This window comes from Varanus komodoensis, unplaced genomic scaffold (assembly GCF_004798865.1).
Source record: "Varanus komodoensis strain SLA01 unplaced genomic scaffold, ASM479886v1 scaffold14_1, whole genome shotgun sequence".
In the NCBI taxonomy this organism is placed as follows: domain Eukaryota; kingdom Metazoa; phylum Chordata; class Lepidosauria; order Squamata; family Varanidae; genus Varanus; species Varanus komodoensis.
In genome coordinates, this window is record NW_025335438.1 from 510,539 (window position 1) to 535,073 (window position 24,535).

Here is a 24,535-nt window from a genome sequence, read left to right on the forward strand (position 1 = left end):
GCGGAGAGGGTCTTAAACCAATCACGCGCCGGGTTTGCTTCTTAATAGCTGATGGGGCGGAGCGTTAAGTTTTTCGGGGAGGATCAGGGAAAAAGGGGTGGCTGGTCAAGTTAAAAAGCCGGGAGCGTCAGGCTGCAGTTGTGTCTTTGTTCGTCAGCTTACGAAGAGTCTAGGGGAGCTGCTGTTTCCGTCGTTGCTATGGCCACATTAGTAAAGAAAATTATTAGCACCGCTAGGGCTCCTGCTGCGATGGGCCCTTACAGGTACGGGTAACGTCAGAACGCATTCCTTCGCTCAGCCGGTTAACCTGCGGAATTCGCATTCTCACGTGGGGGGAGGGCGGTTTCAACAGGGCTCTCAGTGCTTACTAGTCTCGACGTCTGGTATTGCATCCACCGTCGAAGTCTGCAGGCCGAGGAACATGAGTAGGAGGGTGCTATGGCTTACTGTGGATTTTGCATAAGCATCTAATCCATGTGTTCTACTGAGTAGGCATACAGGATTGGGCTGTCATTGTGGATAGGATCGCAACTGAACACTTACCTCTCTGGCAATTAAAATAAAAGCATTGTTTCAAATCTCCTACTATGTCATCTTGGTTTCTCTCTTCTGACCAGCTATAGGATTCATAATTATCCATTTAGGGTTTGGGAATTCTTTATTTTGGGATGCTTTTTTATTGATTCCTCTGTTTCTAAACCATGCTTGGTGAAGTTCATAATGCTTGACAACTCTAACTGAATTAACCTTTACCTTTGGTTTATTATCTTTTGCTTTTATTTTTGGACAGAATTAGCCTTGAGTTGCTCAACAACCTGAAACCATAGTTAATGAGTAATTTTTAGGGATTATTAATTATGTGGGTCTGCTTTGAGACTGCTGTTGCAGGGTAGGTTTCTTGTACAAGTTAATAGATATGATAAATAATAAGGAGAAAGCAAGGTCTTCAGCTTTAGTTATTTAATTTCTATAGCACCCCATAGCTGAAGCACTTTGGGTGGTTTACACAGACCATAAAAACAAATGATAAAAGTACAATAAAAATATAAAATCAGAAAAAATATTCAAAAGTTTCAAACAGATAATAAAAAAGAGAATAACAAGGAATAACCGAGAGTGAGAAAATGACCCTGCAGAACACCTGGTGATCCTCCACAAGTCTCTGGGTGGCCAAATAAGTTGTTACAAGCCTCAGAAAAGAGAGCTGTCTTAACCTGGAGCTGAAAAGATGACAGATTCATTGCCAGCCAGGCTGCAGCGGGGCGGGTATTCCCTAGATGGGGGCCACCCCAAGAAAGCCATACTCCTTATTGCCACCCTCTGGACCTCCCTCAGATTTGGCACTCATAGGAGGGCCTCAGAGGTTGAGCAGAGTGTCCAGGTAGATTACCTTGATTTCAACATAGTAATATGTTGAGGAACTGAAACACCAAGGGAGAATAACTATTGGACATTCTTACTAGTTTTACAATTTATCTTAAAGTAGCATCTTCTCTTGCTGATGCAAATAGTAGTTTTGGGAGAACTTGGTCTACAGGTCAGAAATGAAGCAAGGGAATGATTCATAAATTTATGTGAAGCCAACAATCTGTTTCTTCCAAATAAATACTTGAGCTGATCAGATACCTGTACCAATAAGCATCAAGTAGGCTACATAATTGAAAGTAGCAGATAGAAAATCTATTTTCTGACTGCCAGAACAAGACCAGGAAGTAGATTGGGGTAGTGACCATTTACTATTACTACAGAAAAATCAGAGTAAAGCTGAGAACGAACACTAACAGAAGAAAAATGCCACCATACAGCATAAATAACATTTCTGAGGGATTTAAAGTCCAAATAAAAAACAGATTTGCATTACTGAACTTCATTGTCAACTATGAACCAAGTTAATCACAGAAACATAAAATAGCAGAGTTGGAAGGGGCCAAGGCCATCTGGCTAACTTCTGACTTAACTTCCTGCTGTTGTAGGACATCAGTTTACCCCATTTCCCTCAGATGACTGACTAGTTTCTTTTTTGAATGTCTATAGTGTGAGAGAGCCCATGAACTCTCTAGGCAACAGATTCCACTGTTGTATTGCTCTGACAGGAGAATTTTCCTGATATCTAGCCTGAATCTGGTTTTATCACAACTTGTGTATTGCATGTCCTACACTCTGGTATGAGCGAGAGGAAATCTTGTCCTTTCTCTTTGTGATAGCCCTTGAAGTACTCATGAGAAATACTCATGTTCACGCTCATTCTTTTCTTCTCAAGGCTGAACGTAGCTAGCTCCCTCAGTCTCTCTTTGTTGGGCAATGTTTCCAAACCCCGGATCATTTTTGTTGCCCTTTTCTGGACCCTTTGTAATTTTCTGCATCTTTCTGAAATCTTGGTGCCCAGAACTGGACAGTGTTCTAAAATAGGAGAACTATTACTTCTCATGATTTGGATGTAATACTTTTGTTATCCCAAAATAGCTTTCGCCCTTTTTGTAGCTGTACTGTATTGTTGGCTCATATTTCGCCTGTTGTCCACAATAACTCCACAGTCTTTTTCTTTTGCAGTACTGCTGAGCTACATATTCCCCATCTTGTATCAATGCATCTGGTTTCTTTTTCCTAGGTGGAGGCCTTGGCATTTGTCTCTATTGAATCTCATTTTGTTATTTCAGCCCAGTGTTCAAGCTTATCAAGATTGCCCTGGATCATCAGGGTGTTTGCTGTTCCACCCAGTTTTGTATTGTCTCCAAATTTAATTATCATTCCTTATACTTCCTCTTCCAAATCATTAATAAAGATGTCAAAGAGCACTGGGTCTAGGACTGAACCCTGGGGCACTCCACTAGTTACCTTTCTCCAGTCTGAGAAGGTAATTGATGAGCACTCTTTGTTCCTGATTTAGCAACCAACTTTGCAACCTCATAGTTTTTCTGTCTAGTCCACTTTTTGCTAGTTTGCTTATCAGGATGTTATGAGGCACTGTGTCAAAAGCTTTACTAGAGTCAAGGTAGATTATGTACACAGTGTTTCTGCTGTCAGTTTGGAAGATTATCCAGTCAAACAATGAGATTAAATTAGTCTGACAGGATTTATTCTTGATAAATCCATGTTGGCTTTTATTAAGCATTACATTTTCTTTGACGTGCTTGCAGACTGATTTTTTTCAATACTGGATTAAAACTCTGGACTGAAACCAGAGACATTATTAGGGAAGAATGCAAAAAGAGAGTTACTTTAGCAAAAAGAAAGAAAAAGCCTAGATGGATGACAGAAGGAGCAGTCATAATTGCTAATGACAGGAGAGAAGCAGCAGGTGATAGAAACCAGGTCAGAATCCTGAATGAAACTTTTCAGCAACTTTCACACAGAGACAAAAAGAACTATTGCAATGATCAGTGAAAATAAATAGAAGAGTACAGCAAAAGAAGTAAAAGAAATGCCCAGAAGAACTCAAAGGGCAATTCAAACCTGGGTTAGGAATGGTGAAATACCAAGATGGGAACATACTATCCAACCACGATGAAATAAAGAGAAAGTGGCAACAATATACAGAAGAGATAAAAAGATGACAGACCCCTCTCAAAGAGGAATTATATGAGGAAGAACCTCCAGTATTAGAAAGTGAAGCAAAAACTGCTCTGAAAGCCCTTGGAAGGAATAAGGCACCAAAAATAGAATAGTTTTATTGGTACCCTAAGCTGCAGAAACTGAAATCCTATGTCAATAGTGGGAAAAACAAAACAATGACCCACAAACTGAAAACATGCAATATACTTTCCAATTCTCAAAAAAGCAGTACAGTAACTGTAGAACTATTGCACTAATTTTGCATGTAAGCAAAGTGATACCCAAGGTGGATTCCAAAAAGGAAGCAGAGTTAAGTTCACATTGCGTGCGCGCACACACACAGCTTTAGAAGAAAATCAGTCTATGCTTATAGCATAACCTTTGATGGTGCAGAAGCTGTGGCTGCGCCTGAAAAAAATGGATATGGCTCAGCACATGGACAAGAAGCTACTCTTTGGGCAGAATATAATGAAACTTAGTCCTTTCCTTTAGGCAAAGGAATCAGGCGAGGGTGCAATTTATCTCCCTATCTGTTCAATCTTTAGACAGACTATATCACAAACCTGCATTAGGATCAGAGGAAGGAAGAGTTGATACGCTGTATAGATAATTTAAGTTATGCAGATAATACCATATTACTGGCAAGAAAGTAGCAATTAAGGGAAACAACTGCTCATACAAATTAAAGAAGATTTAGTTGGACTGCAGCTGAATACTAAGAATACAAAAGACAAACAAACAAACCCATGACTGCAGAAGAATTACAGAGCTTTACTGTTAACAGTGAAGAAATTGACATGGTAACTGGGCATGCAAAATCGTTCACAAAGCAGGGGTGTGAAAGCTGGACATGAAAAAAGCTAACATGAAGAAACTTGATGCATTTGAAACATTGTACTTAGAAGAGAGCTTTGCGAACACCCTGAACTGACAGAATGGACAAGTGGGTTCTAAATCAATTCAAGCCAGACCTTTTCCTGGAAGCAAAAACTATGAAACTGACGGTTTGTATTTCAGACACATGATGAGAAGGCAAGACTTGCTGGGGGATACAGTAATGGTATTGTGAGATAATAATGGTAGGGAAAGTCTAAGGCAGGAGAAGACAAGGAAGACCAATTATGTGATGGCTCAGGTCCATAAAGGAAACCACAACCTTGAGTTTACAAGAGCTGAGCAGGGCAGTCAAGGAGAGGGCACCTTGGAGGGCATTTATTCATAAAGTTGCCATAAGCCAGAAAGGACTTGACAGCAAGTAACAAGAATAGTAATAGAATTAGGTGGGATTAGATGTTGTGAGCATTCCTTAAACATCAATTGATAGAAACGGAGTGGTATTCCCTCCTGTGTAATCTTTTCAACATATTTGAGCTAGATGTTAAAGCCCAACAGTACTATGATATACAAGTCTGCTCTGAACTGGTGTTTATGGGACTGCAGCCAAAGTTGGTTGCTTCTCATCTGAAAGTGTTTTAGAGAAACTCATCATCATGCATGAGGTGCAAATCATAAATCACCCATTCTTGAAAAGGCTTCCATGAATTTGGAATACCCCAGGTGGGCCACAGCTTAGAAACAGGGCACCTGCTTTGCACACTGCAAGTTCTAGTTTCAGGCTTTGACACTCCTATCCAGTAGCAAGCAGTGGTTAAGACCTGTAGCCTGAGACAGTGCACAATTAAACTACCTTTACTGGGCTAGAAATACAAATGATTTGACTTGGTATGATAAGGGAGCTTCCTTCATTTTTAATTTTATTATGCTTACCTAAGGAAATAGATGTTTTTCAAAATTTATTCAAAGTTTTCACTCTGTGTGCACCAAATCTACATATTTACAGATTGGAGGATTGGCTAGGTAAAGCACCATTACAGATTGGAGGGGTAACATTATACCAATGCATGGCATCTTTGTTAATTCCAGGATTTCCCATACAAATTTTGTCTGACCTCAGTCTTTTAAAATAGCTCATTTTAAGAGGCCAGTAAAAAATAAGCATGTTACTAGCACTTTGCAGGTCTGTAGCCTTTTAACTGGGGTAACACCCCTGTTGGCATTCTTTCCCAATTCATTTGTCATATTCAAGGAGGGGGAAACTCAGGTTTTCATTTTCTTATAGTTTAATTTATGGATGCAGGATTTAAATACAGATGCAAAAACTATTAAGTAATAAATGTATGGAATGGAATACTTGAATTGAAGATGCTATCACAAGAGTAACCTGAACTCAACCTAATAATATGGGAAGAACAAAATGCAAATGGAACATCCAAGGAATTTGTTGTGTTTATGCTGATGGCAGGAAAACTTCAAAGTACTAGCACTGAAATCTTGGTACACATAGAATTGTGACAAATAGTAATGTCAGAAAATTGACATACTGATTGAAATTAACTATGTTAAACCCAAAATGTCTGATTTTATACAATTTAGCATATTGTACATACAAATTAGGAACATAGATAGATGGCAATATTTGTCAAAAACTTTCCTCAGGATATACAAAAGAGACTGAGTATGATGTTATGACAGACCATACTGAAAACCTTCAAGCATCCAATGGATTCCAGATTTTTTTTGCTCATACAGTAAGAAAAATAAGTTCTTCCCCCTGCCAACACATAGATTTAAATGTGATATATTTGTTCTTAAATGGTAAGTAAATAAATAAAATGGAAGTTGGAACACTTTAATCATTTTTATAGGATGGATGATATCACAAAGACATGTTCCCTCCCCAAATACATGTTTTCACTGCAAGTAAAAGAGAGTCTTGGCTATTAGGCACTATAGAAATTAAATAATAGTGTTGCCTCAGATCAAAGTCTGAGCATTTAATATGACAATGTTGATACTTGGGGTTGGATTTAGAACTTTATTTTTGATTTGGGGAAGATGAGCTCAAGGGTGGTTAATCACTTCTGACATAACATAACAGACCCATGGGAAGGCCTATGATTGTTCAAATAACATTGCATTTGAATGCCACACTGAAATATGGGTTGGTTGCCAAACTTCAACAAACCCTAGCCTCTCCTTGAGCTTATATATTCCCTATTCCCCACTCTTGCCCCCACATGGCTGGGAGGAGGAGTCTGGAAACTCCCTCTTTGGATTAATCATGGCTTGCTATTCTGTCTGAATCCATGATGTTAATGGTAACTATATGTTCAATTCAGACAAGCCAGCTTCATAACAATGTTATGAAGTTGATTCTTTGAAGATAGTTGTAGTCATGCTATTGGACTATAGTTAAGCAAAAGCTTCTGAATTTCTTCTCAAAATCAACCCAGGGCAAGTGAAACACGTGAATGAAACTGGTCTCCCCAGAATTTCACATCTCACTAAATCAGCCTTCTCCCAACCTGCTGTCTTCTTCAAACAGAATACTTCTGCTCAGCTTAAGTTTCCAATGTAGCAGGAGATGTGTTTGGTGCCTGGGAGTCAAGTTGAGTAATTAATAATGAATAAGCTTATGTTGTCATGGATGTATTTTTTCCCTCTTGCAAGTAACCCACAGTGGCTCATATAGGCCACTTCATTTTACCTTCACAACAACCTAGATTCAGCTCAGAATCAGTGACTGGCCCAGTGGGCATCATGGGTCCCAGTCCAGCTCACTAATCACTACTCTGTACTGTCAAAGCAAATGTTCAATGCTTCTTCTTCCAGCGGTCTCTAAAGCTGCAATCCTGTGCAAGTTTAGACAGACACAAGGCTTATAACTCCCTGCATAGCTCATCCTCTTTTCTCCCCTGGTACTGAACCAAGCATGCTGGTGGATACAACTGGTAGAGACTGATTCCTCCTTGTTTACTCACCCAGGTCTTGGCTATGCATGCCCGATTGGCCTCCTCATGGATGAGGGAGGTCTTGTTTTGTCCTATCTAGGCATTTAAAAGCAGCATCCAGAAATCTGAGGGCAGGTTGGTAAGGCAACCACCAAACCTGCAGATACGAGGAGGCACAGTGCATCTCATAGCTGGCTGTAACTCCAGCTCTCTCCCAATGCCATATTCTCCTCTGCTCATCACTGCACTGGGTCTCCCCACTTGGCACCACGTTCTTCCTCTAGAGTCTAAGACATAAACACACATAAACACAGGCCCTATCAAGAACCAAGACGAACAGCCAAACCAAGCAAGATGTTTGGGTGTCCCCTTGCCCTTGTATTACTCCCACCCTGAATTAGTTTCTCCCAAAGGGGCAATCACTTTAATGCCCCTCTTTTGTACCAACCACAGGAGGGCTGGGTCTTTATGGCCTCTTCCAGAGCTAGTCCAGGCACAGAGGAGGCCATAGCCTAGCCCAATCCAGCTGCAGCACTTCTGTTAACACTCTGTTGCAAACTGTTACAATCAAGTAAATGGAAACACACTTACAAAAACAAAACTAAAAACAGAAGGGTGTTCCTGCTGGTAAGTACTTTCAGCTTAGGCAAAGGGCTAGTCCAGCAGTCAACCCCAATCAGCTGTTCTGTGGCACAGATGCACCTTCTTTTTCAGATGGTTTACCTTCTTGAAGGGAAGTAACAAATAGTCAGCATAAATGGATCCTCCACATCCTTTTGACTGATGAAAAAAGACATAATATTGAAAGGATATACACTTGTCTCCAGTGCTTTGTGAATTTTATAGTGCTTTCAATATTTGAAGGGGTGGCATATAGATACTACTTTCAAACAGATAGTTATTTGGATATTTGGTCTGCTCATTAAAGTTTACGTATGCTTGCTAGAAAGTTGTATGGATTTCATCTATATTAACTTGTATGAATATATACAAATGTGTGTGCATATACTTTAAAAAAGTATTTTTATTTTAAGTTCATGGGTTCCTGTGGGCACTGCCCTCTAGAACATCAGACATTTTCAAATTACCAAATGAAAATTAGCATGATCTACACTGGAATAATTTTTGGAGAATTTTCTGTAAAATCCACATTGCCATCTGCAGTTCTCTTTTCCCTTCGCATATTTTTAAAGTCCACGTATCAGGCATTCTTAGCAGCTGGAGAAGTTGCTTGCCTCACTTCTACATTGTGGATGGGAAACTATTGTGAAATAAAGCAATTTCCAAAAGAAAATGCAAAAAGTTTTAACATAGCCAGGCATTAAATCTCTTTCTTATTGTGTCCCCCTCACCCGACCTCTTTCCCTTCTTTGGCTGTACTGCTCAACCATAGTCAAGCAGTGTTGGTAGACCGGACCATGTATATCGCAGGACAGCTAGGCATGGATCCCTCAAACGGGCAACTTGTGCTTGGAGGAGCAAAGGAACAAGCTAAACAGGTGAAACATGACTTATTCTCCTAGTGCATCTGAGGCCAATTTTCATGTCGCATGCATGAACTGTTAACATGGGGTGCAGCTCCTCTTTCAGCCTGATAGCTGAATTTCCTTTTGGAGGAGCTTTGAAAGGGCCCATTCCAGTGGTGGGCGAGGGCTGCAGCAAGACTGAAAGTACCACAGATGCCAGCATATTTTAGCTTAAAGCTCTCCTTGCCAATAAGCCTAAGGATAAGCATTGCAAGCTTTTACAATGAGAATAAAAATGGCTCAAAATCTGGGAAACCACCAGAAGATCAGTGGTTGGGAGAAAGGGTCCCTCTGGGAACTCAAGGGAGCTAAATTGAGACCCAAGAAGGCTGGATCTGGTCTGAATGGCTGAGTTTGCATATCCCTGTTTTAAGGATGTGCCTGGAAGGCTTGAAATGACTCCACACTGAATGTATGGGTTGGATCCATCTACATGACAGCCAATTAGCCGCAAAGTTAATGGGGGATTCTTGCAGATCTGGGTGCCCTTCACAGGTAGATGCTAGGGGCAAGGGCACATACTCTTTCAGGACAATGTCTGCATTCCCAATTCTGGGTTACTTTGCTAAGCAGAAGAACTGGGAACTCCCATGTGGATGTGCCCATCGGACACAACAGAAATAGTAGTTGTGCCATTATCATGCATTCCTAGGCTTAGGTCTCAATCCAGAGAAAGTTAGTCACACTGTCTGTTGAACTTAATGGTGCTTAAATGGGTATCTTTGGACCAGCCATTTGGTGCTTGAACATTTTCTTCAATTTAGGTTTATTTCATCATAAATAGCTGATTTTTGTTATGCTATGTGATATGTTTACATAGCATTGTACAAGCTTGCATACTTGCTTCTTTGCTTTGAGTCCAAGGAGCTCGGTGGGAAACCCAAATAAATAACTAGAACTCATTTATATGTTTATCATTAGGCCCTTCAAAATATTGGGGAAATTCTGAAAGCTGCTGACTGTAACCAAGATAATGGTGAGTAAATGTACACTAAAGCAAATGACAAAGCATTTTTTCTTTTGTGAGAAAGAACTGCCAAATATCTGCAGCTTTGGAACCAAGACCGTTCCCCTTTTTTGATGTTTACAGTTTATCTTTTTTTCCTTTTCTTTTTTCAGGTTCTACCAGTTTTTGGTAGAGGTACATTAAGTTCATAAAACCTCTGTTTGATACAAGCATGTTTTCAGACCTCCATTCTGTGGACCTAGGATTTTGAAGGTTTCCCATGTTCTCCTTCTTAAAGTGTTACTTCCATTTTTAGGCTCTTTTGAACTAATTCCCTGATTCTGGCAAGCTGACTCATCGGGAGCAACTGCTCAGCTCTACATTGTATGAGCTGTACAGAAATAAACAAGATTCTTATACCTGGGAAATGGAAGTCGAAACCATACATCTTGCGAAACACAAGCAAAACCTGAGACTTCTGTTCTTTTTATAGTTACCATTCCCTCTCTTTTGTCTTTGTTCACTTATACCCTGCAGCAGGCTATTCCAGCTTTGAATGTAGGCAGTGTAGTGGACTTACTAAAACAGTGGTGTTCTTGGATGCACTAGACATGAGTTGATGGGATGCAAGAAGTCTACAGTGACTGGGAACTGGGGTCTGGGATATCCCAGGAACGTTTTGGAGCATACTTCACTGAGATGGAAGCTTAGGGCACTCTTGGGTTTATGAGCTAAGTTCCAGAGTAGTGCTGGCTGTGGGCAGGAAAAATCAGGAGGTTTTCATGGAGTGTTGTTGTACTTGCTGAGTCAGTGGGTTATTACACAGGAGGAGTTTAGGGATAATAAACATGAGACTCATTAAGGTTTCCTGTGCAGTATTGGAAAGCAGGAAGGTTTACCCCAAACAGAAGCACATTTTACTATTATATTACTTTACCTTTTGGGAGGGGGGTAAACTGTTCTGGGAGCCTTGTATGACTGTTGAACAGTATATAAAGGCAATAAATCAATAATTAATTAAAGCAAAGATAGACAATCTGGTACTTTGAACTACACCTCCTATTAGCCCCAACCAGCTGGACAGGGATTAAGGGTGTTGTCCAGAATTTATAGAAGGCAGCAGGTTTCCTATTTCTGCTTTAGGGAAATTAGAAGTTGATGCAACCAGCCCTACAACCACAGGTTGCTTCCAAGTTTTTCACCTTCACACAATAAGAAATAAAATTAATTCTTGTCTTACAGTACAATCTTTGCAGGTTTACTCAGTGAATGAGCAAACTGAAGCCCAGTTGTACAGATGAGGGCAGACTGAAACATCATCATTACATTTTTACAGCTTGTTCATCTGGAACTTAATTTATAAAAGTGCTTTCTAACTTCTAGTGGTAAAGACTACCGTGCTGATGGTTGACATGAACGATTTTGATGATATTAATGAAGTCTACAAGCAATGTAAGTACTCCTAGCACTGCATAAAACTTTTATACTACCCAAGATACAAATGAAGCTAAGCAAGAATTGATTGTAAGTATGATAATGATAGTTAGGCTAGTGAAAGTTAAATATTGGAAACAGAATTGGGTTTTGCAAAGGCATGAATGGTAGAATGAAATATGGAACATAGTAATTAATGATAAACTGATGACAGAAATAAAAATTAAAAGAGGGTTCATGAAAGCAAATAAATATAATGAAATCTGGGAAGATTTTGTAAAAGCAGTACTGATAGAAGGCAAAGGCTGTAAACCCAGTCAAGATTATATGAACTTCTGGAGGGGATATGGAAATATTATTATTATTATTATTATTATTATTATTATTATTATAGCATTTCTATGCTGCCCCTTGCCGAAACCTCGGGGCGGCTTACAACATGATAAAATACATTGAAATACAATAGTACGTAATAAATTACCATTAAATATAAAAATACAAAGAATACATTGATTTACAAAAATTAAATTAAAATTATCAGTATAAAATAAAAATATAGGAGGAGAAAGAGAAGGAAGAAGAAGTTGCCCTGGCCAGATCATATGTTTTAACAATTGAAATGATGTTTAAATAAAAAGGTCTTTACCTGGCGCCAAAAAACCAGTAACGACGGTGCCAGGCGGACCTCTTTGGGGAGTGAATTCCATAGGTTGGGTGCCACCGCAGAGAAAGCCCTCCTCCGGGTACTTACTCTCCTAATTTCTTTCATGGAGGGTTCCCGGAGAAGGGACTTCAATAATTGAAGTATATATATTATTGTTATAGTATGTGAATGGTGGTAGCATTGGTCTCTGGGTGGTGGGGACACTTTATCATTTACCTTTTATTATTGTGTTTTTGTTATATTATTGTTATGATGTATTGTATTTATGTTTTTTTGTCTTAAAAAAATTAAAATGGGTTAAAAAAAGAACATTTTTATACTACCGACTGCAGGGTTTGCCCTGTACAAAAGTGAAGTGAGGTGGTTTCCTCCAAGAGGTATAAGAAAGGGACGGGGAAGATCAGGATTGACAATGAATAATTGTGATGGATTGTTCTGCTTCAAAAGCCCATATTCTGAATTTGCTTTGCCCTAGGACTCTGGAGAGCCATGTTCAAATCACTACTTAGCCATTAATCTACTTGAGCAACCTCAGGCTCCCAGCCTAGCCTGTCTCGTAGGGTTATGAGGAGGTTTGGTTGAATCTGAAGGGTGCTTTTCCATACCTTCTGTTTACATAAGGCTGTTTTACAAGTCATTCGAGAGAATTGCATGAGAAAAGTTAAACTAAATCCAGTAATGGTTGTGCTAGAGTTTCACAGTTGGGAGAAAGAGTGCATCAGTATGTTGATTTATTTAAAAGATTGTTATACCTCTGTTCCTTTAACATTTTACAGCAGTATAGAACCCCATTGGGCTTTTATGAAAATGTTTGTGAATTATTATTTTGTCTTGTTTCCTTGGATCCAACCCATATAATAGTGTTTCCTAAACAATCCTACAGCATCCTGGGCACACAAACATAGATAGGGTTTTTCAATTAAAGCTTTATTTTCATAACTGGATGGCTAAATTCAAGTCTCCCAGATAAACTCCAAAATGTGATTTATTTTTTTACCCCAGCATCAGTTTGGCTGGGGCATATTGGAAGTTGTAGGTCTGTTTTCCTGTCTAAACATGCATAGGATTGTACCTTTACCTACAAAACACATTCTCCACCTGTATATTGTACCACAAGGTTTGTAACTTCCATCACCTGAAGTTTCTGAGCAGAACTAAAGCCTGCCTGGAAGCTTTATATTAAGAACATCTGAATTATGAGGCTTTATATTAAGAACATCTGAATTATGAAACCTGTAAATACCTTGATTTTGCTTAATATATTCATGGAATTATCTGTCATCTCCTCTTCATCTAGTTTTCAAGTGCAACTTTCCAGCCAGAGCGGCTTACCAGGTTGCTGCTCTTCCAAAAGTAAGTGCAAATTTTCTTTTCAGCAGATTGTACATGGACAGAGGGAAAAAACTGGAACCAGTGAAGCCAAATAGCCATGAAATATAAGGAGTGAAATGTATGATAATATTCCACATAAACTATAAGCATATTTAAGATTAGCACAGTAGCAATAATGTCATTGTTTTTCTGAACAGTTAATGTACTTGCATCAATTTAAGCTTTGCATAGAATCATCAGATTGTATCTTTTTCATTTCATTTGGCTGCAATTTACTAATTATGTGTACATTATTATTAATTTCTGTACCATCCTTTAGCTGAAGCTCTCACAACAATGAATAAATATAAGCATAATAGTAAAAATGAATGGCAATAAAAATACAGATACAATAAAACAAAACATCCAATATACAAAATATAAAACTGCTTAAACGACTAAAACATCAGTAAATACTAGATCTGTTGATACAGCTGATGTGTTCCATCTTGCTCCCTTAAATGCCTGGGAGTAGAGTACATCACTTGAGGTAAGCTATAGTTCCCCAAAAATACGTTATGATGTATCCCAGGCTCCTTGTTTTATAAATTCACCTCCTTATAGTACCAAAATGTATGGCTTAATCATTGCATTTTAAACACAGTGTTTAAAATTATAGATGTACAACTGTATTTCAACTGTTCATTAGTGTTGGAAGAGCAGCAGGCATGCCATAGTAAACTAAATTAGTCCAGAGTAGGTTGTGGATTTAGTTCCATAATGTCTGCCAAGATATTACATTGAAGAGGTGGAGATAAGAGATTGGAAATACCCACAATTAATATAGGGCCGTGTTTCCCTTAGCATCCTGATCTAGGCATTTGTTTTGAGCACATGAGGCTCCTGTGTATACAGAGTCCATCCCATTTTAATCAAGGCAGCTACTCGGATATATAGATGTCTTTTAAGTAGGCTGTGCTGCTATTGTTGTTTATTAAATGGATGCATCACCTCCTGTGCAAAAAAGGAGTCTCAATGAAATTTCCATGCACAAATAATAGAATTCAGTAATTGAGAGAAAACCCCCAAATCAATGAACCATAATCAGCAAAATAAAATACCATAAAAGCATAATCTAAAACAGTACAATCCAAAAAGAATTGTTCAGTCACATAACACAAAACTCTCTCCCTAGATCCTCTCTAGAATGAACACAGCAGTGGGGCCACAATTAATGTTCCAGTGCCCAGGGAAAAAGTGTCTTTGTAATGTGCCAGTAAAGGATCGTTGATGGTGGGAAAGCTTTAGGGAGACCAGTCCATAACCATGGGGCTACCACAGAAAAGGCCCATTCCTAAACTCCTGGAGGTACGTAGAGGGAAGAACCTCTGAAGCTGTTCTGAGAGATTGTCTCTCCAGACTGTCCTTAAGGGTAACCCAACATGCAACGTACTGTGTTACCAAAGCATAGACCACTGACACCAGGTTATCACCATCCAGGCAGGGTTGCAGCTGAAGCTGAGTGGTCACGGAAGCAACTTGAGCCTCCAAAGATAATGATGAAGCAGCCCAGAGTTGCATACCTGCTCCTTCAGGAGGTGGCCCTATCTTTCCAGTTGTGCTTCCCCCATCAGGACAGAGAAACCACCAACCACCAGGACCTCAGTCTTGCTTGGACTGAACTTCAGTTTCTTTGTGCACATAGCAATAATCAGGAACGCTGGAAGTTGAAGTCAAAAACTTCTGGAGGGGACCAGGTTGAGGAAGACAAACTAAGGTTCCTGACTCCAAACTGCATTACCAGTAGCAACAGGACCACCCCATCCTAAATTAAATTGTTAAAATGAAAAAACCTTGGGGTAATCAGTAAACTCTTGTGTGTTGAGACTGTCAGCTCTGCTCATTTCTGGTACGTGGAGCATGTTTCCAGACTCTGAATTAATTCTAACAGCTTTCCCCCACAAGGTGTGCCTGGTAGTTTGCAGGTACCTAACCTAACCATCCTTGAGGAGCTCTTCCATTTTTTGCAACCATTTCCACTGCTTTGAAAGAATGTGCAGCATTATCTGGAAATGGTAGCATTAAAATCTTTGTTTTCATGCAAGTCCAGTATACCACAGCATCACCTTGTGGTTGTATAATACACAGTCAAAGAATGAAAACCCCTTGGAAAAACAGAATCCAGAAGCAGAGGCCTCAGAAAGAAGGGGAGGGTTAAACTACTCAAGAAGAAAAGCCCTAAATCTGTTTTTTCACCAGGCTTTGGCTGATAGATATTGAGGTTCTGGTAAAAAGCAAAGTAACTGTTCAGCACTGAGTTTCTAATATGTTTGACATTTTTCTTACAGGGTGCACGTGTTGAGATTGAAGCTGTTGCCATCCAGGGACCTCTCCAAGTTGCCTCAGCAAACCTATAAGTCTAGTAATGCTAGGCATTTTTCCAGTTCAGTCTCACTTCTTTCTTACTTCTGCCCACTGGCTTCTCTCCAAAAAGAAGCCTATTTCAGAAATGAAAACGAGGACTTTTGGCAAGTGTTTGTGTGTTTCTGTGCACACACTCTCATGCTTGCTCACTCTTATCCCACCTTGTTGTTATAGTGGTAAAACAATGCAGGATTTGGTATGGGTATTGACCCTTGGGCCAATATATAAGTTTAATAAATAAAAAAATGTATGAGACTCATCACAGAACTGACAAGTTGCTTAGAACATCCTATTTTGCGGGAGACAGTGAATGAGACTGTGAACAAGTTAATAAAGAAAAATTTAATAAGCAGTTTCTATGATATTTAGGAATAAAGATAGCATTCTGTGTACCACACCAGCCAAAACTGCACCTTTAAAATAGATTACTACAGATAAATATTGATAAGTTAATAGGGTTGTCTATGCTAACACGATTTGATTTACTAAACAAAAATGCTGTTAGATTAAAACAATCTTGGGGATATAGTTTGTATTTCATGTTTTCAAGTAACCTTACTTGCCAGAAATAAATCTTTAATAAGACTCTTTTGCAGAATGTTAAATTATAAACTGGCTACATGAAATGTCATATGTGAGGTTTTTAATTTGCTTAGCATAAAAGTGTGTTTGGATTTTCAGTATGGAGAGCCAATGTGGTTTGAGTGTTGGACTGGGAGATCTGGTTTCTGGGCCCCACTCAGTGTTGGTGACTTTGAGCCATTCACAGACTCAGCCCAGCCTACCTAAGAGGGTTGTTGTGAGGACAGAATGAGGACTTTGTGAGCTGTCTTGGATACCATGCAAGAGTTAGGAAAGTGGTGTATAACTATAAAGTAATAACAGCAGATGTGAAACACAAAGCAACACACAACTATATAGGCTATTATGGTTGAGAAATATCGCCAAGGCTGCTTTCCAATGGCTCCTACAAAGATATCCCGGAAGCTGTAGGACAAAACAGATTTCCCTCTTTGCCTTTTGATAATATCAAGCACCCTCCAAGCCTCCCTGTGCAAGGGCTAAAAATCACCTCCTTGCTGTTCTGACAGTGGTAACAGGAATGAGCCCCAAAACTATTGCATTCTCTGCCCCCCCATCCGCATACATCTGAAACAGGAGGGAAAGTATGGCAGCCCTAAAGCTGGTGTTTTCCCTCCAGCTGCCCGCCACATACAGTGCACATATGAGAAGACTTTGGGATTTCTTCCGTCTCAGCTTCTCCTTCAGCAGCCTTCATAGGATTACCCACATCACACAGATGTTTCTTAAGTATTTTATTTTGATGTTACATTTTTATACACTTTGTGAAGAGGCATAAGAACCAACCATACCCTACACACCCTGAAAGAGAATCAAGGTTTCCTGGTTCAGATGCAAAATGGTTAAGATAAGCTTTGCTCAAATTTACTGGATGCATAGTTTAAAGAGTATGTAGAAACACATACTGAACATCTGACAGGCTTTTTTAAAACATGAACTTCTCTATACTGTTCATCTGTTGCACTTTATTTAGTCCTGATTTTAAAAGAAACCCTTGAAGGATTCACTTTCATATTTTCATTTAGTAAGTTTATAAAAGTAAATACAATAGAAGTTCCAGAAATGCATAAATATTTCAAACTAGAATCGTTAACTGATTGGTTGTAATTTCTACTACTTCAGGTACTAGAAACATGTTGTCATGAGTATTCTGACTTAATACAGTTAGAATTCTAAATACCCGTTATTTAATTCCTTTAAAGAATTCCTTCTATAACAGTGTTATCACCACATGACAATGGCAATCAAGTGCATCTTGCTATGGTGCCAGCCACTCATGAAGTATATCAGATATTTTTTTTCCAAGAAGCATTGCATCTTGTAATTTCAGAGTTCAATAATTTCATTTAGTTCCCACCCCACAAGTGTTTACCATTGCAATGACTATTTTCATTAGTTTCAGAAAAGGTGAATGGATAGGTTATATGAGCTTAATACTTCTGCTTCAATACACTGTATTTATACAGACAGGAATTGAACTAAGGCAATTGGACTTAAGCCTGCAAGATTTCAACTAGAACCATTTTTCCCTCTTTAGACCATGTAGATTCTCCATGTGCTCAGTGTTAGATCTAAAGTTACATGAATTTGCTTCTATAACTGAAATTGTTTTGTATAGCTTACCCTAGATTACCCTTGGTACATTAATTTTCTGGCATAGGAAAAAAATATTTTGTTAACACATAATTTCATTTAAATAGATGCTAACAGAAGGCACTCTCTGGCAGACATAAAAGTTTATCATTGCAATTTTTCTGTGGTGTCTTGGCAACATGACTTCCCAAAATAGAATTGCTAAAATGTTTTTTCCCTAGTGCTCTGCAGTTGTGGCAAGTCCATATGAGCTTTTATAAAACAAACCAACAAACCCTGATTTTCTTACATTGGAGTACATATGTTATTTGAGTGGTCTGTGATGGAATCCAGTCAGAAGGCATGAATCACTCTTCATTATTAGTAGGTTCTGCAATACAAAAACATTATTTAAAAAGTGGTAAAGACCTTTCAACCAACACATTTTAGGAATGGGTCTTCGAATGGTTCTTTATTGTATAAAATTAGCTACTTCTACAAATACATATGTCAGAAAAATGCTATGAGTGTGGGAAGCATAAAAATTATTTGGAAGAATGAGATTGGCTAAAAATTGTTATTCTACCTTAACCAGAGAAAGATGAATTAATGCTTAACAGATGAATCCTATCATCACAAGTGCAAAATAGAAGCCACTTTACAATTGTTTAACAGTAAACACAACTAGATTCAAAGCAGTCTATTCTAAACAGAAAGGAGTCTGAAATGAAAAGCATTCTGGTTTCTAAAGCCAGACCAAAAAAAATCCAAAGTTTCATCCAATCATATACACTTTTGGTTGACCTCTACACTGACACTATCCTATGCAAATTATCACTGTAGGTAAAAACTTTTAAGTCCACACCTATTAAAAATAAGCATTTGTTTTAACTGTACCAAACAGAAGATTCCCCTTTGTATGGGAAAAATATTTTAAAAGAAGAAATATTTTCTGTAGCACCTACAGACAGAGAACCAGTGTGGTGGTTAGAGTGCTGGACTGAGGACCTGGGTTCTGATCCCCACTTGGCCATGAAGCTCACTGGGTGACCTCGGGCAGGTCACTCCCTCTCCGGATAGAACGGAGCTATGTAAACTGCCTTGGGCTCCTCACAAGAGGAAAAGGGGCAGGATATCAATACAATACAATACAATACAAGAAGTGCGAATGAACAAATTTTGCCCCTTTTGGCACTTGATGGATGCTGTGGTTCCCAATTTTGGGGCACTCCTGTCATAGAGAAAATGCATCCTTGGACAATCATACACCGAAGTGAGAAGGGGGAGATCAGAACGTTTGTTTTTAATTCTGAAATGCAAAAGAAAGAACAAACCACCCAAAGAGCTTTGGCAGCAGGGTGGCACAGAAATAAAACAATAAATCGAAAGGAAAAGTACAAGGAAACAAAACCAGAAGCTAACTTCACATGCATATTTTTTTGCATGTAAAACCCCCTTGCTATTATGAAAACAGGAGTTCCAAATAATGAAACAGACTTTTTTTCCCTAAATGGCACAATATATTGCCTCCAGTATAGTTTTAATCCTAGATACCTGTTTCCAACATAGTATGGGGCCTTCCGTTTCACACAGAGGAAATCTCTACCATCAGGTACAAGTGCAAGAAATGAAAGAGCTGTAATTTTAGATCTGCCTTGAGTGACAAACACTTTTGCCCTCTTTTTACTCTGTCCTCTGTTTCTAAGCAGCCTGTACTTTGTTTTGTCCTCCAAATAGCCACATGCATGAGCTCAGGCCTGCCCATTACAGTCCTCGCAACCAAGAAGCAGAATAGAGCAAGGATGGAAATCCCAGGGCAACAGTAGTAATCTGATTACTACCAAAATAAATTTGGCAAACAGTAACAATAGAATTGAACAAGTTTTCCTCATTTTCCAAAAATATATACCTTTAAACCCATCATTTTTGGCTATTTTATCCCCTTGGCTCCTTGGGATAAGAGAGGGTCAAAGAAGAGACAATCGTGCTTTTACTTTAAAAGCAGATTTTAATAGCAACAGGGTGTTGCAGAAGTACAGAATACTAAAACCATCTTGCATGCACTACGACTGTCTTCTGCCCTGTTATTTCTCTTCAGATGTGCTCTGATACCAGAGAGGAGGAGAAAAATTCTTTGGAGAGGATGGTTAGAAGTAGGAGGACTCTGCACTAATATACCCCTTGTCCCTATTGAAGAGAGAGACTGCCCAGAGAGCTTCAACTATGGGTGGTATAGAAATGCAATGCAATTGATGTAATTAACATAAAATAATGTAATAATGGCATTTTAAAAAAGAGCATGTCTTTTATATGAGGTCAGGATAGACCCAGGTTCAGAAGGGCAAATCTTTCATGTCAGGTGAATCAGGCCCTTATACAAACCTAAACAGGTGCTCACCTAACAGAAAATCACCTTCAGAATGCTCTTTAAACATTTAAATAAGGAGGGAATTGCTAATGAAAGGTTATGAATAGCAATACAGCTGTTTGAGCTGCTAATATATTACCCTTTTACTTCTCCATCAACATACCTATCTCTGTTGCCACTGTAGCTTCTCCTGTTTCTTCTTCTTTTGTTTCAGAGCCCTCACTTACTATCTCAAGGTGCATCTCAGTTTCCATCTTTTCTCCTGTCTCACCTGGAATAGGAACCATAGTAATCAAGCCAGCAAACACTGAATGAGTATTTCATTGTCACTTCATCAATCATGTTTTCCTTCATAATGTCCTAAAGAAACAGATGAGCCACAGAAGGCATCCAGCAACTTTCACCTGATGTAGATGGATTTGTCAGGTCTTTGCTAGCCTGGCACCCTTTAGGTATGCTGGCCTACAGCTCCCATAATCCTATAGCATGCATGTGTTTTGTTGATTAGGAATGATGGGAATAGCAAGCTAACATCTGGAGAACCCCAAGTTGCCAGAAGCTGACAAGCATACCTAGTTTTGCTTTTGTTTGCAACCATCTTTGCCATTCAGGCTCTTAAATATGTACATACTTAAGAAAAGTTACTTGTGAAAGGTAGGGATTATATTACTAGAACCTACTGCTGGGGTTTTCTCTGTCTACATTCAGGGCTTCAGATATGTAGCTCCATGTCAACAGGGTTTCTGTTCACCTAAGAATAGGTCTGGATGCTACACAAAGCATTCTCTAAGTAAATACAGCTGCCTTTACTACATGATTTATTTGGCAGATATCCTGCTTTCTGTATCACAAAACTGGCACAGAAATCTATTCTTATGGGCAACAGTTAACATGCCCAAAAGCCATTCAGACCTAAGGGAAACGTCCATGTTTAGCAGCAATATACCAACAGTTACCAGGTGATCCTGTGGTCAAGCAGCATGGGGTTGCATGCACTTATTTTCAAATTTTCAATGTATTCTTTTATTAATTGGTAGAGACAAACTCTAAACAAAAATATGACACCAACAAACTGAATCAATTGTGCTACATTTTTGACTAACAGTTATATACAAACATATTGTTATTTGGACTGAACACATTGAAAACAAACATCACTGGTTGTTATGATGTCAGAATAAGTGATGGGCAGAACCATCAGAGGGGAGGGGAGGGGAATTCATATCCTTTCTGTTTTGTAAATTTGCCCCAAAGAGCTGCTTCCCCCACCCATAGTCTTGTCTAGTGTAAAATAATGAGGTGTGATTGGGAGAGTACCTGAAATAACTACAAGAAAACAAAGCAAGTAGCAATCGGTAACTTTGAGCTCATGCATTCAGAAGAGCCCTTAACTACTTTTGAGTATGAGCAGCTGATTCCAAGCCCATTCTTTGCAAATGCTATACTTAGCTTAAAACCATTGGATAAGAGGTTCTGCCTTCAGGTGAGTACGTTCCAAAATTTAAAAAAAAACCCATTAAACTCAGTGGAATGTGTGTACAGGTCAGAACCTGACCTTCTGAATCTGCAAGAACGTGTTCATTACCCTTAGGTAGCTCTTCCTCTTCAGCCACTAGCAGTTCTTTCACAATTTCTTCTACAAGATTCACACTTTCCTCCGCTCCAGGCTCAGGTGTCATTCTTGTAGAGGATTCAACAGATTCAGGCTTACTATCCTGTACAGTTTCTAGTAGCAGAATGCCAGGTACTTTGGTGACACCTTGAGGCTCACCAAATTCTGATGGTTCCACAGGCTGAGGCTTGCTGGCTTCTAGAAGGTCTGTAGACAAATGCTCCCTATTGATGAACTTCTCTTCTGATGCCACTGGGTGAGGCTCTGTGCCCTCAGGGTCTACTCTTTGACAGGTAGAAAGGGCACATTTTGTTATCCCTGGAATCAAAACATCTGCATCTTCTTCGCTTAATTTTGTTTCATGAGGCCCATGTTCCATTTCTTCCATTGCTGCAAGTTTGGTCTGATCAGGTATGATGTCATTTTCATTTGTGATAGGCAAGTCATCTGATTTAGCAATGTCGATACAAGCAATTGTTTTAAAAAGAGAGAGGGAAAGAACACAAGTTAGTTGAGGCGACAGGAAGCCTATTTGGACATGTTATGAACAAGCAGGAGACAATATGCCAGTCATTTCTACTTTTATTCAGCAACTTATGATTGACCCATTTATAGGTTTTCGACTGTGACATGCAAACCTAAATCAATAGATTAAGGGGCAGTTTATTCATCCCAGTGGTTAACCAAGCAACAAACCATAAATTAATTGCTCCGGGTTCACACATCACACTCAACATGCCATGGGTGCAGAAATGGTGGGTACTCAGGAGGCAAGTACTCTTTTCCCCTAATCCTTGACAGCTTATTGGTTGCTTAACCCATGGGCTGCTCATATCTGCAAACCAGGTTACTGTACTTTATGTTTTTCATTTTTCTGGAATACGAAACTTTCAAGGGACTTTTATTAGTCCACAAAAGGCTCTTTCTTAATAAAAGCTCTTGTGGGCTATATTAAGAGGCAGAAGCAAAATTTTAGCAAAATGATTTTACTTGTACTTTATGCATTTGATGTACCATATTTGTCTATCAGTTTCAATGCCCTGATCTATACAGTAGATCTGCAAATCTTAAGTTTATATTCCACTTTTACATACTGTTCTTCCATAAACATAACTTTATACTCATACCAGAGAACATCTGAATCATTCCTTGTAACATGCATTTCTTCAACACTCGAAAAACAGGGTTACCACTAAATGTACTAGCTGAAAAAGGATGTTTTACAAATCTTGCTGTCCAGCAGAAAAATTAGAAAGGGTCCAGAAGAGGGCAACAAAAATGACCCAGGGTTTGGAAACACTGCCCTAAGAGGAGAGATTGAGAGAACTGGGCATGTTCATCCTTGAGAAGACTGAGGGGAACATGGTGTCACTCTGTAAGTATCTCAAAGGCTACCACAAAGAGGAAGGTCAAAATCTCTTCTTGCTGATACCAGAGTGTAGGACACAGAATCAAGTTGAGACCACCAGGGTTCAAGCTAGATATCAGGAAAGGTTTCCTCACTGTCAGAGCAATACAACAGTGGGACCAGCTGCCTAGAGAGGTGGTGGGCTCTCCCACACTAAAGATATTCAAAAAGAAACTGGACAGCCATCTGAGTGGGATGGTGTAAACTGGTATCCTACAACACCAGGAGGTTGGACCTGATGGCCTTCATGGCCCCTTCCATCTCTACTATTCTATGAAATGCAGGATATGTACAGTGCAAAGAGTGATTCTTTAAAATGTTGAAGGCATATATGCCATATAATCATTCCATTTATTTCTGATCTTTAGGAAGACAATGTTATCATTTATATAAACAAATACCTTTGACATTCTGCCAAAAGGCAGCACAGGTAACTGAAGGGGACAGTACCTATTTGAAAGTGTGTGTTTTTTTATAACTGGATCTTCCCCAATATCAACAGACTTTGAACTTGTTTAATTTAACCTTATCTAATTTTTCAACATAGTACAATACACTCTCTTGGTTTAAAACTGATGTCCTTTGCAATTAATAACTTTTCTTTAATAAATCACATGCAACACATGCACTTTTATTCACTGATTCTTGCATTTAATGATCACAGCTATTTCACTAATTATGGGATGAAGTTTTCTGGGTTTTTTTTTTTTTTTAGCATGGAGAATGTTACAAGCAAGTGACAATTAGTATTTTATAGCATAAGAATAGAAATGTGGTAGTCAGTATGAACATGTTGCCTTCCCTGCCCACCCCAGCAAACATAAATGAGCTAAGGCAGGGACAGAATCCCACCCAAAATAGTCTTGACAAGTGCCTCCTTAAATCATCATATTAAATAACCCGCTGTATTTAAGCTGCAGCATATACCAGGCATGGGAATCAAACCTCCAATAACCCTACACCAAAGGGTTATTGTGGAGCTTTTTCTCCATCCAACAAACCATACCATCTGGACTTGGATGACATGATAAACTACACCTGAGTAGTGATTATGAAAATCACCTTTGGCATGTGCCACTTAAATATTCATGTGGTTTACTTTGAATGTATGAACCAGGTCACTGTAGTTACTATATAGTCACCATAGTTAGCAACCACTGACGGCCTTCTCCTCCATACATTTGCCCCTTTTAAAGGCATCCAAGTTGGCAAACATCACCCTATCTTGCAGGAGAACATTCTATATTTTATGCATGGGCTGTGTGAAGTACTGCAAGTGCTCTAATCGGTCCTGAAGATACCTATACTTCATTTGCAAAATCTCTTCTTTGAGTCAGTTGCAACC

At 39.0% G+C, this 24,535-nt stretch overlaps 2 protein-coding genes across 3 annotated transcripts in view; one reads left to right on the forward strand and one right to left on the reverse strand.

Annotated features, from left to right (window-relative positions):
- Positions 1-69: 69 nt before the first annotated feature.
- RIDA (reactive intermediate imine deaminase A homolog) lies at positions 70-16,233 on the forward strand. Its single transcript, XM_044424110.1, has 6 exons — positions 70-263; positions 8,737-8,842; positions 9,791-9,845; positions 11,199-11,267; positions 13,211-13,266; positions 15,573-16,233. Exons 1-6 carry the CDS (start codon positions 199-201, stop codon positions 15,639-15,641), a joined length of 420 nt encoding a protein of 139 aa, XP_044280045.1. The 5' UTR covers positions 70-198; the 3' UTR covers positions 15,642-16,233.
- A 772-nt stretch (positions 16,234-17,005) lies between these two features.
- The window catches only part of ERICH5 (glutamate rich 5), a 10,870-nt gene continuing 3,340 nt past the window's right edge, over positions 17,006-24,535 (reverse strand). Inside the window, exons 2-4 of one of the 2 annotated variants that reach the window (XM_044424108.1) lie at positions 21,756-22,229; positions 20,334-20,441; positions 17,006-18,193 (exon numbers count right to left, since the gene is read on the reverse strand). In XM_044424108.1, the coding sequence (XP_044280043.1) occupies positions 18,171-18,193; positions 20,334-20,441; positions 21,756-22,229 (605 nt within the window). In that variant the 3' untranslated portion in view covers positions 17,006-18,170. Of the gene's footprint in view, positions 18,194-20,333; positions 20,442-21,725; positions 22,230-24,535 lie in introns of both variants that reach the window. The other variant, XM_044424107.1, reaches the window with a different exon arrangement.

Excerpts from the sequence above, each read along its gene's own strand:
- RIDA (XM_044424110.1), top strand. The coding sequence starts at position 199 with ATGGCCACATTAGTAAAGAAAATTATTAGCACCGCTAGGGCTCCTGCT. Across the intron at positions 264-8,736 it reads GCTGCGATGGGCCCTTACAG|TCAAGCAGTGTTGGTAGACC; the intron begins GTACGGGTAACG and ends GCTCAACCATAG. Across the intron at positions 8,843-9,790 it reads CAAAGGAACAAGCTAAACAG|GCCCTTCAAAATATTGGGGA; the intron begins GTGAAACATGAC and ends GTTTATCATTAG.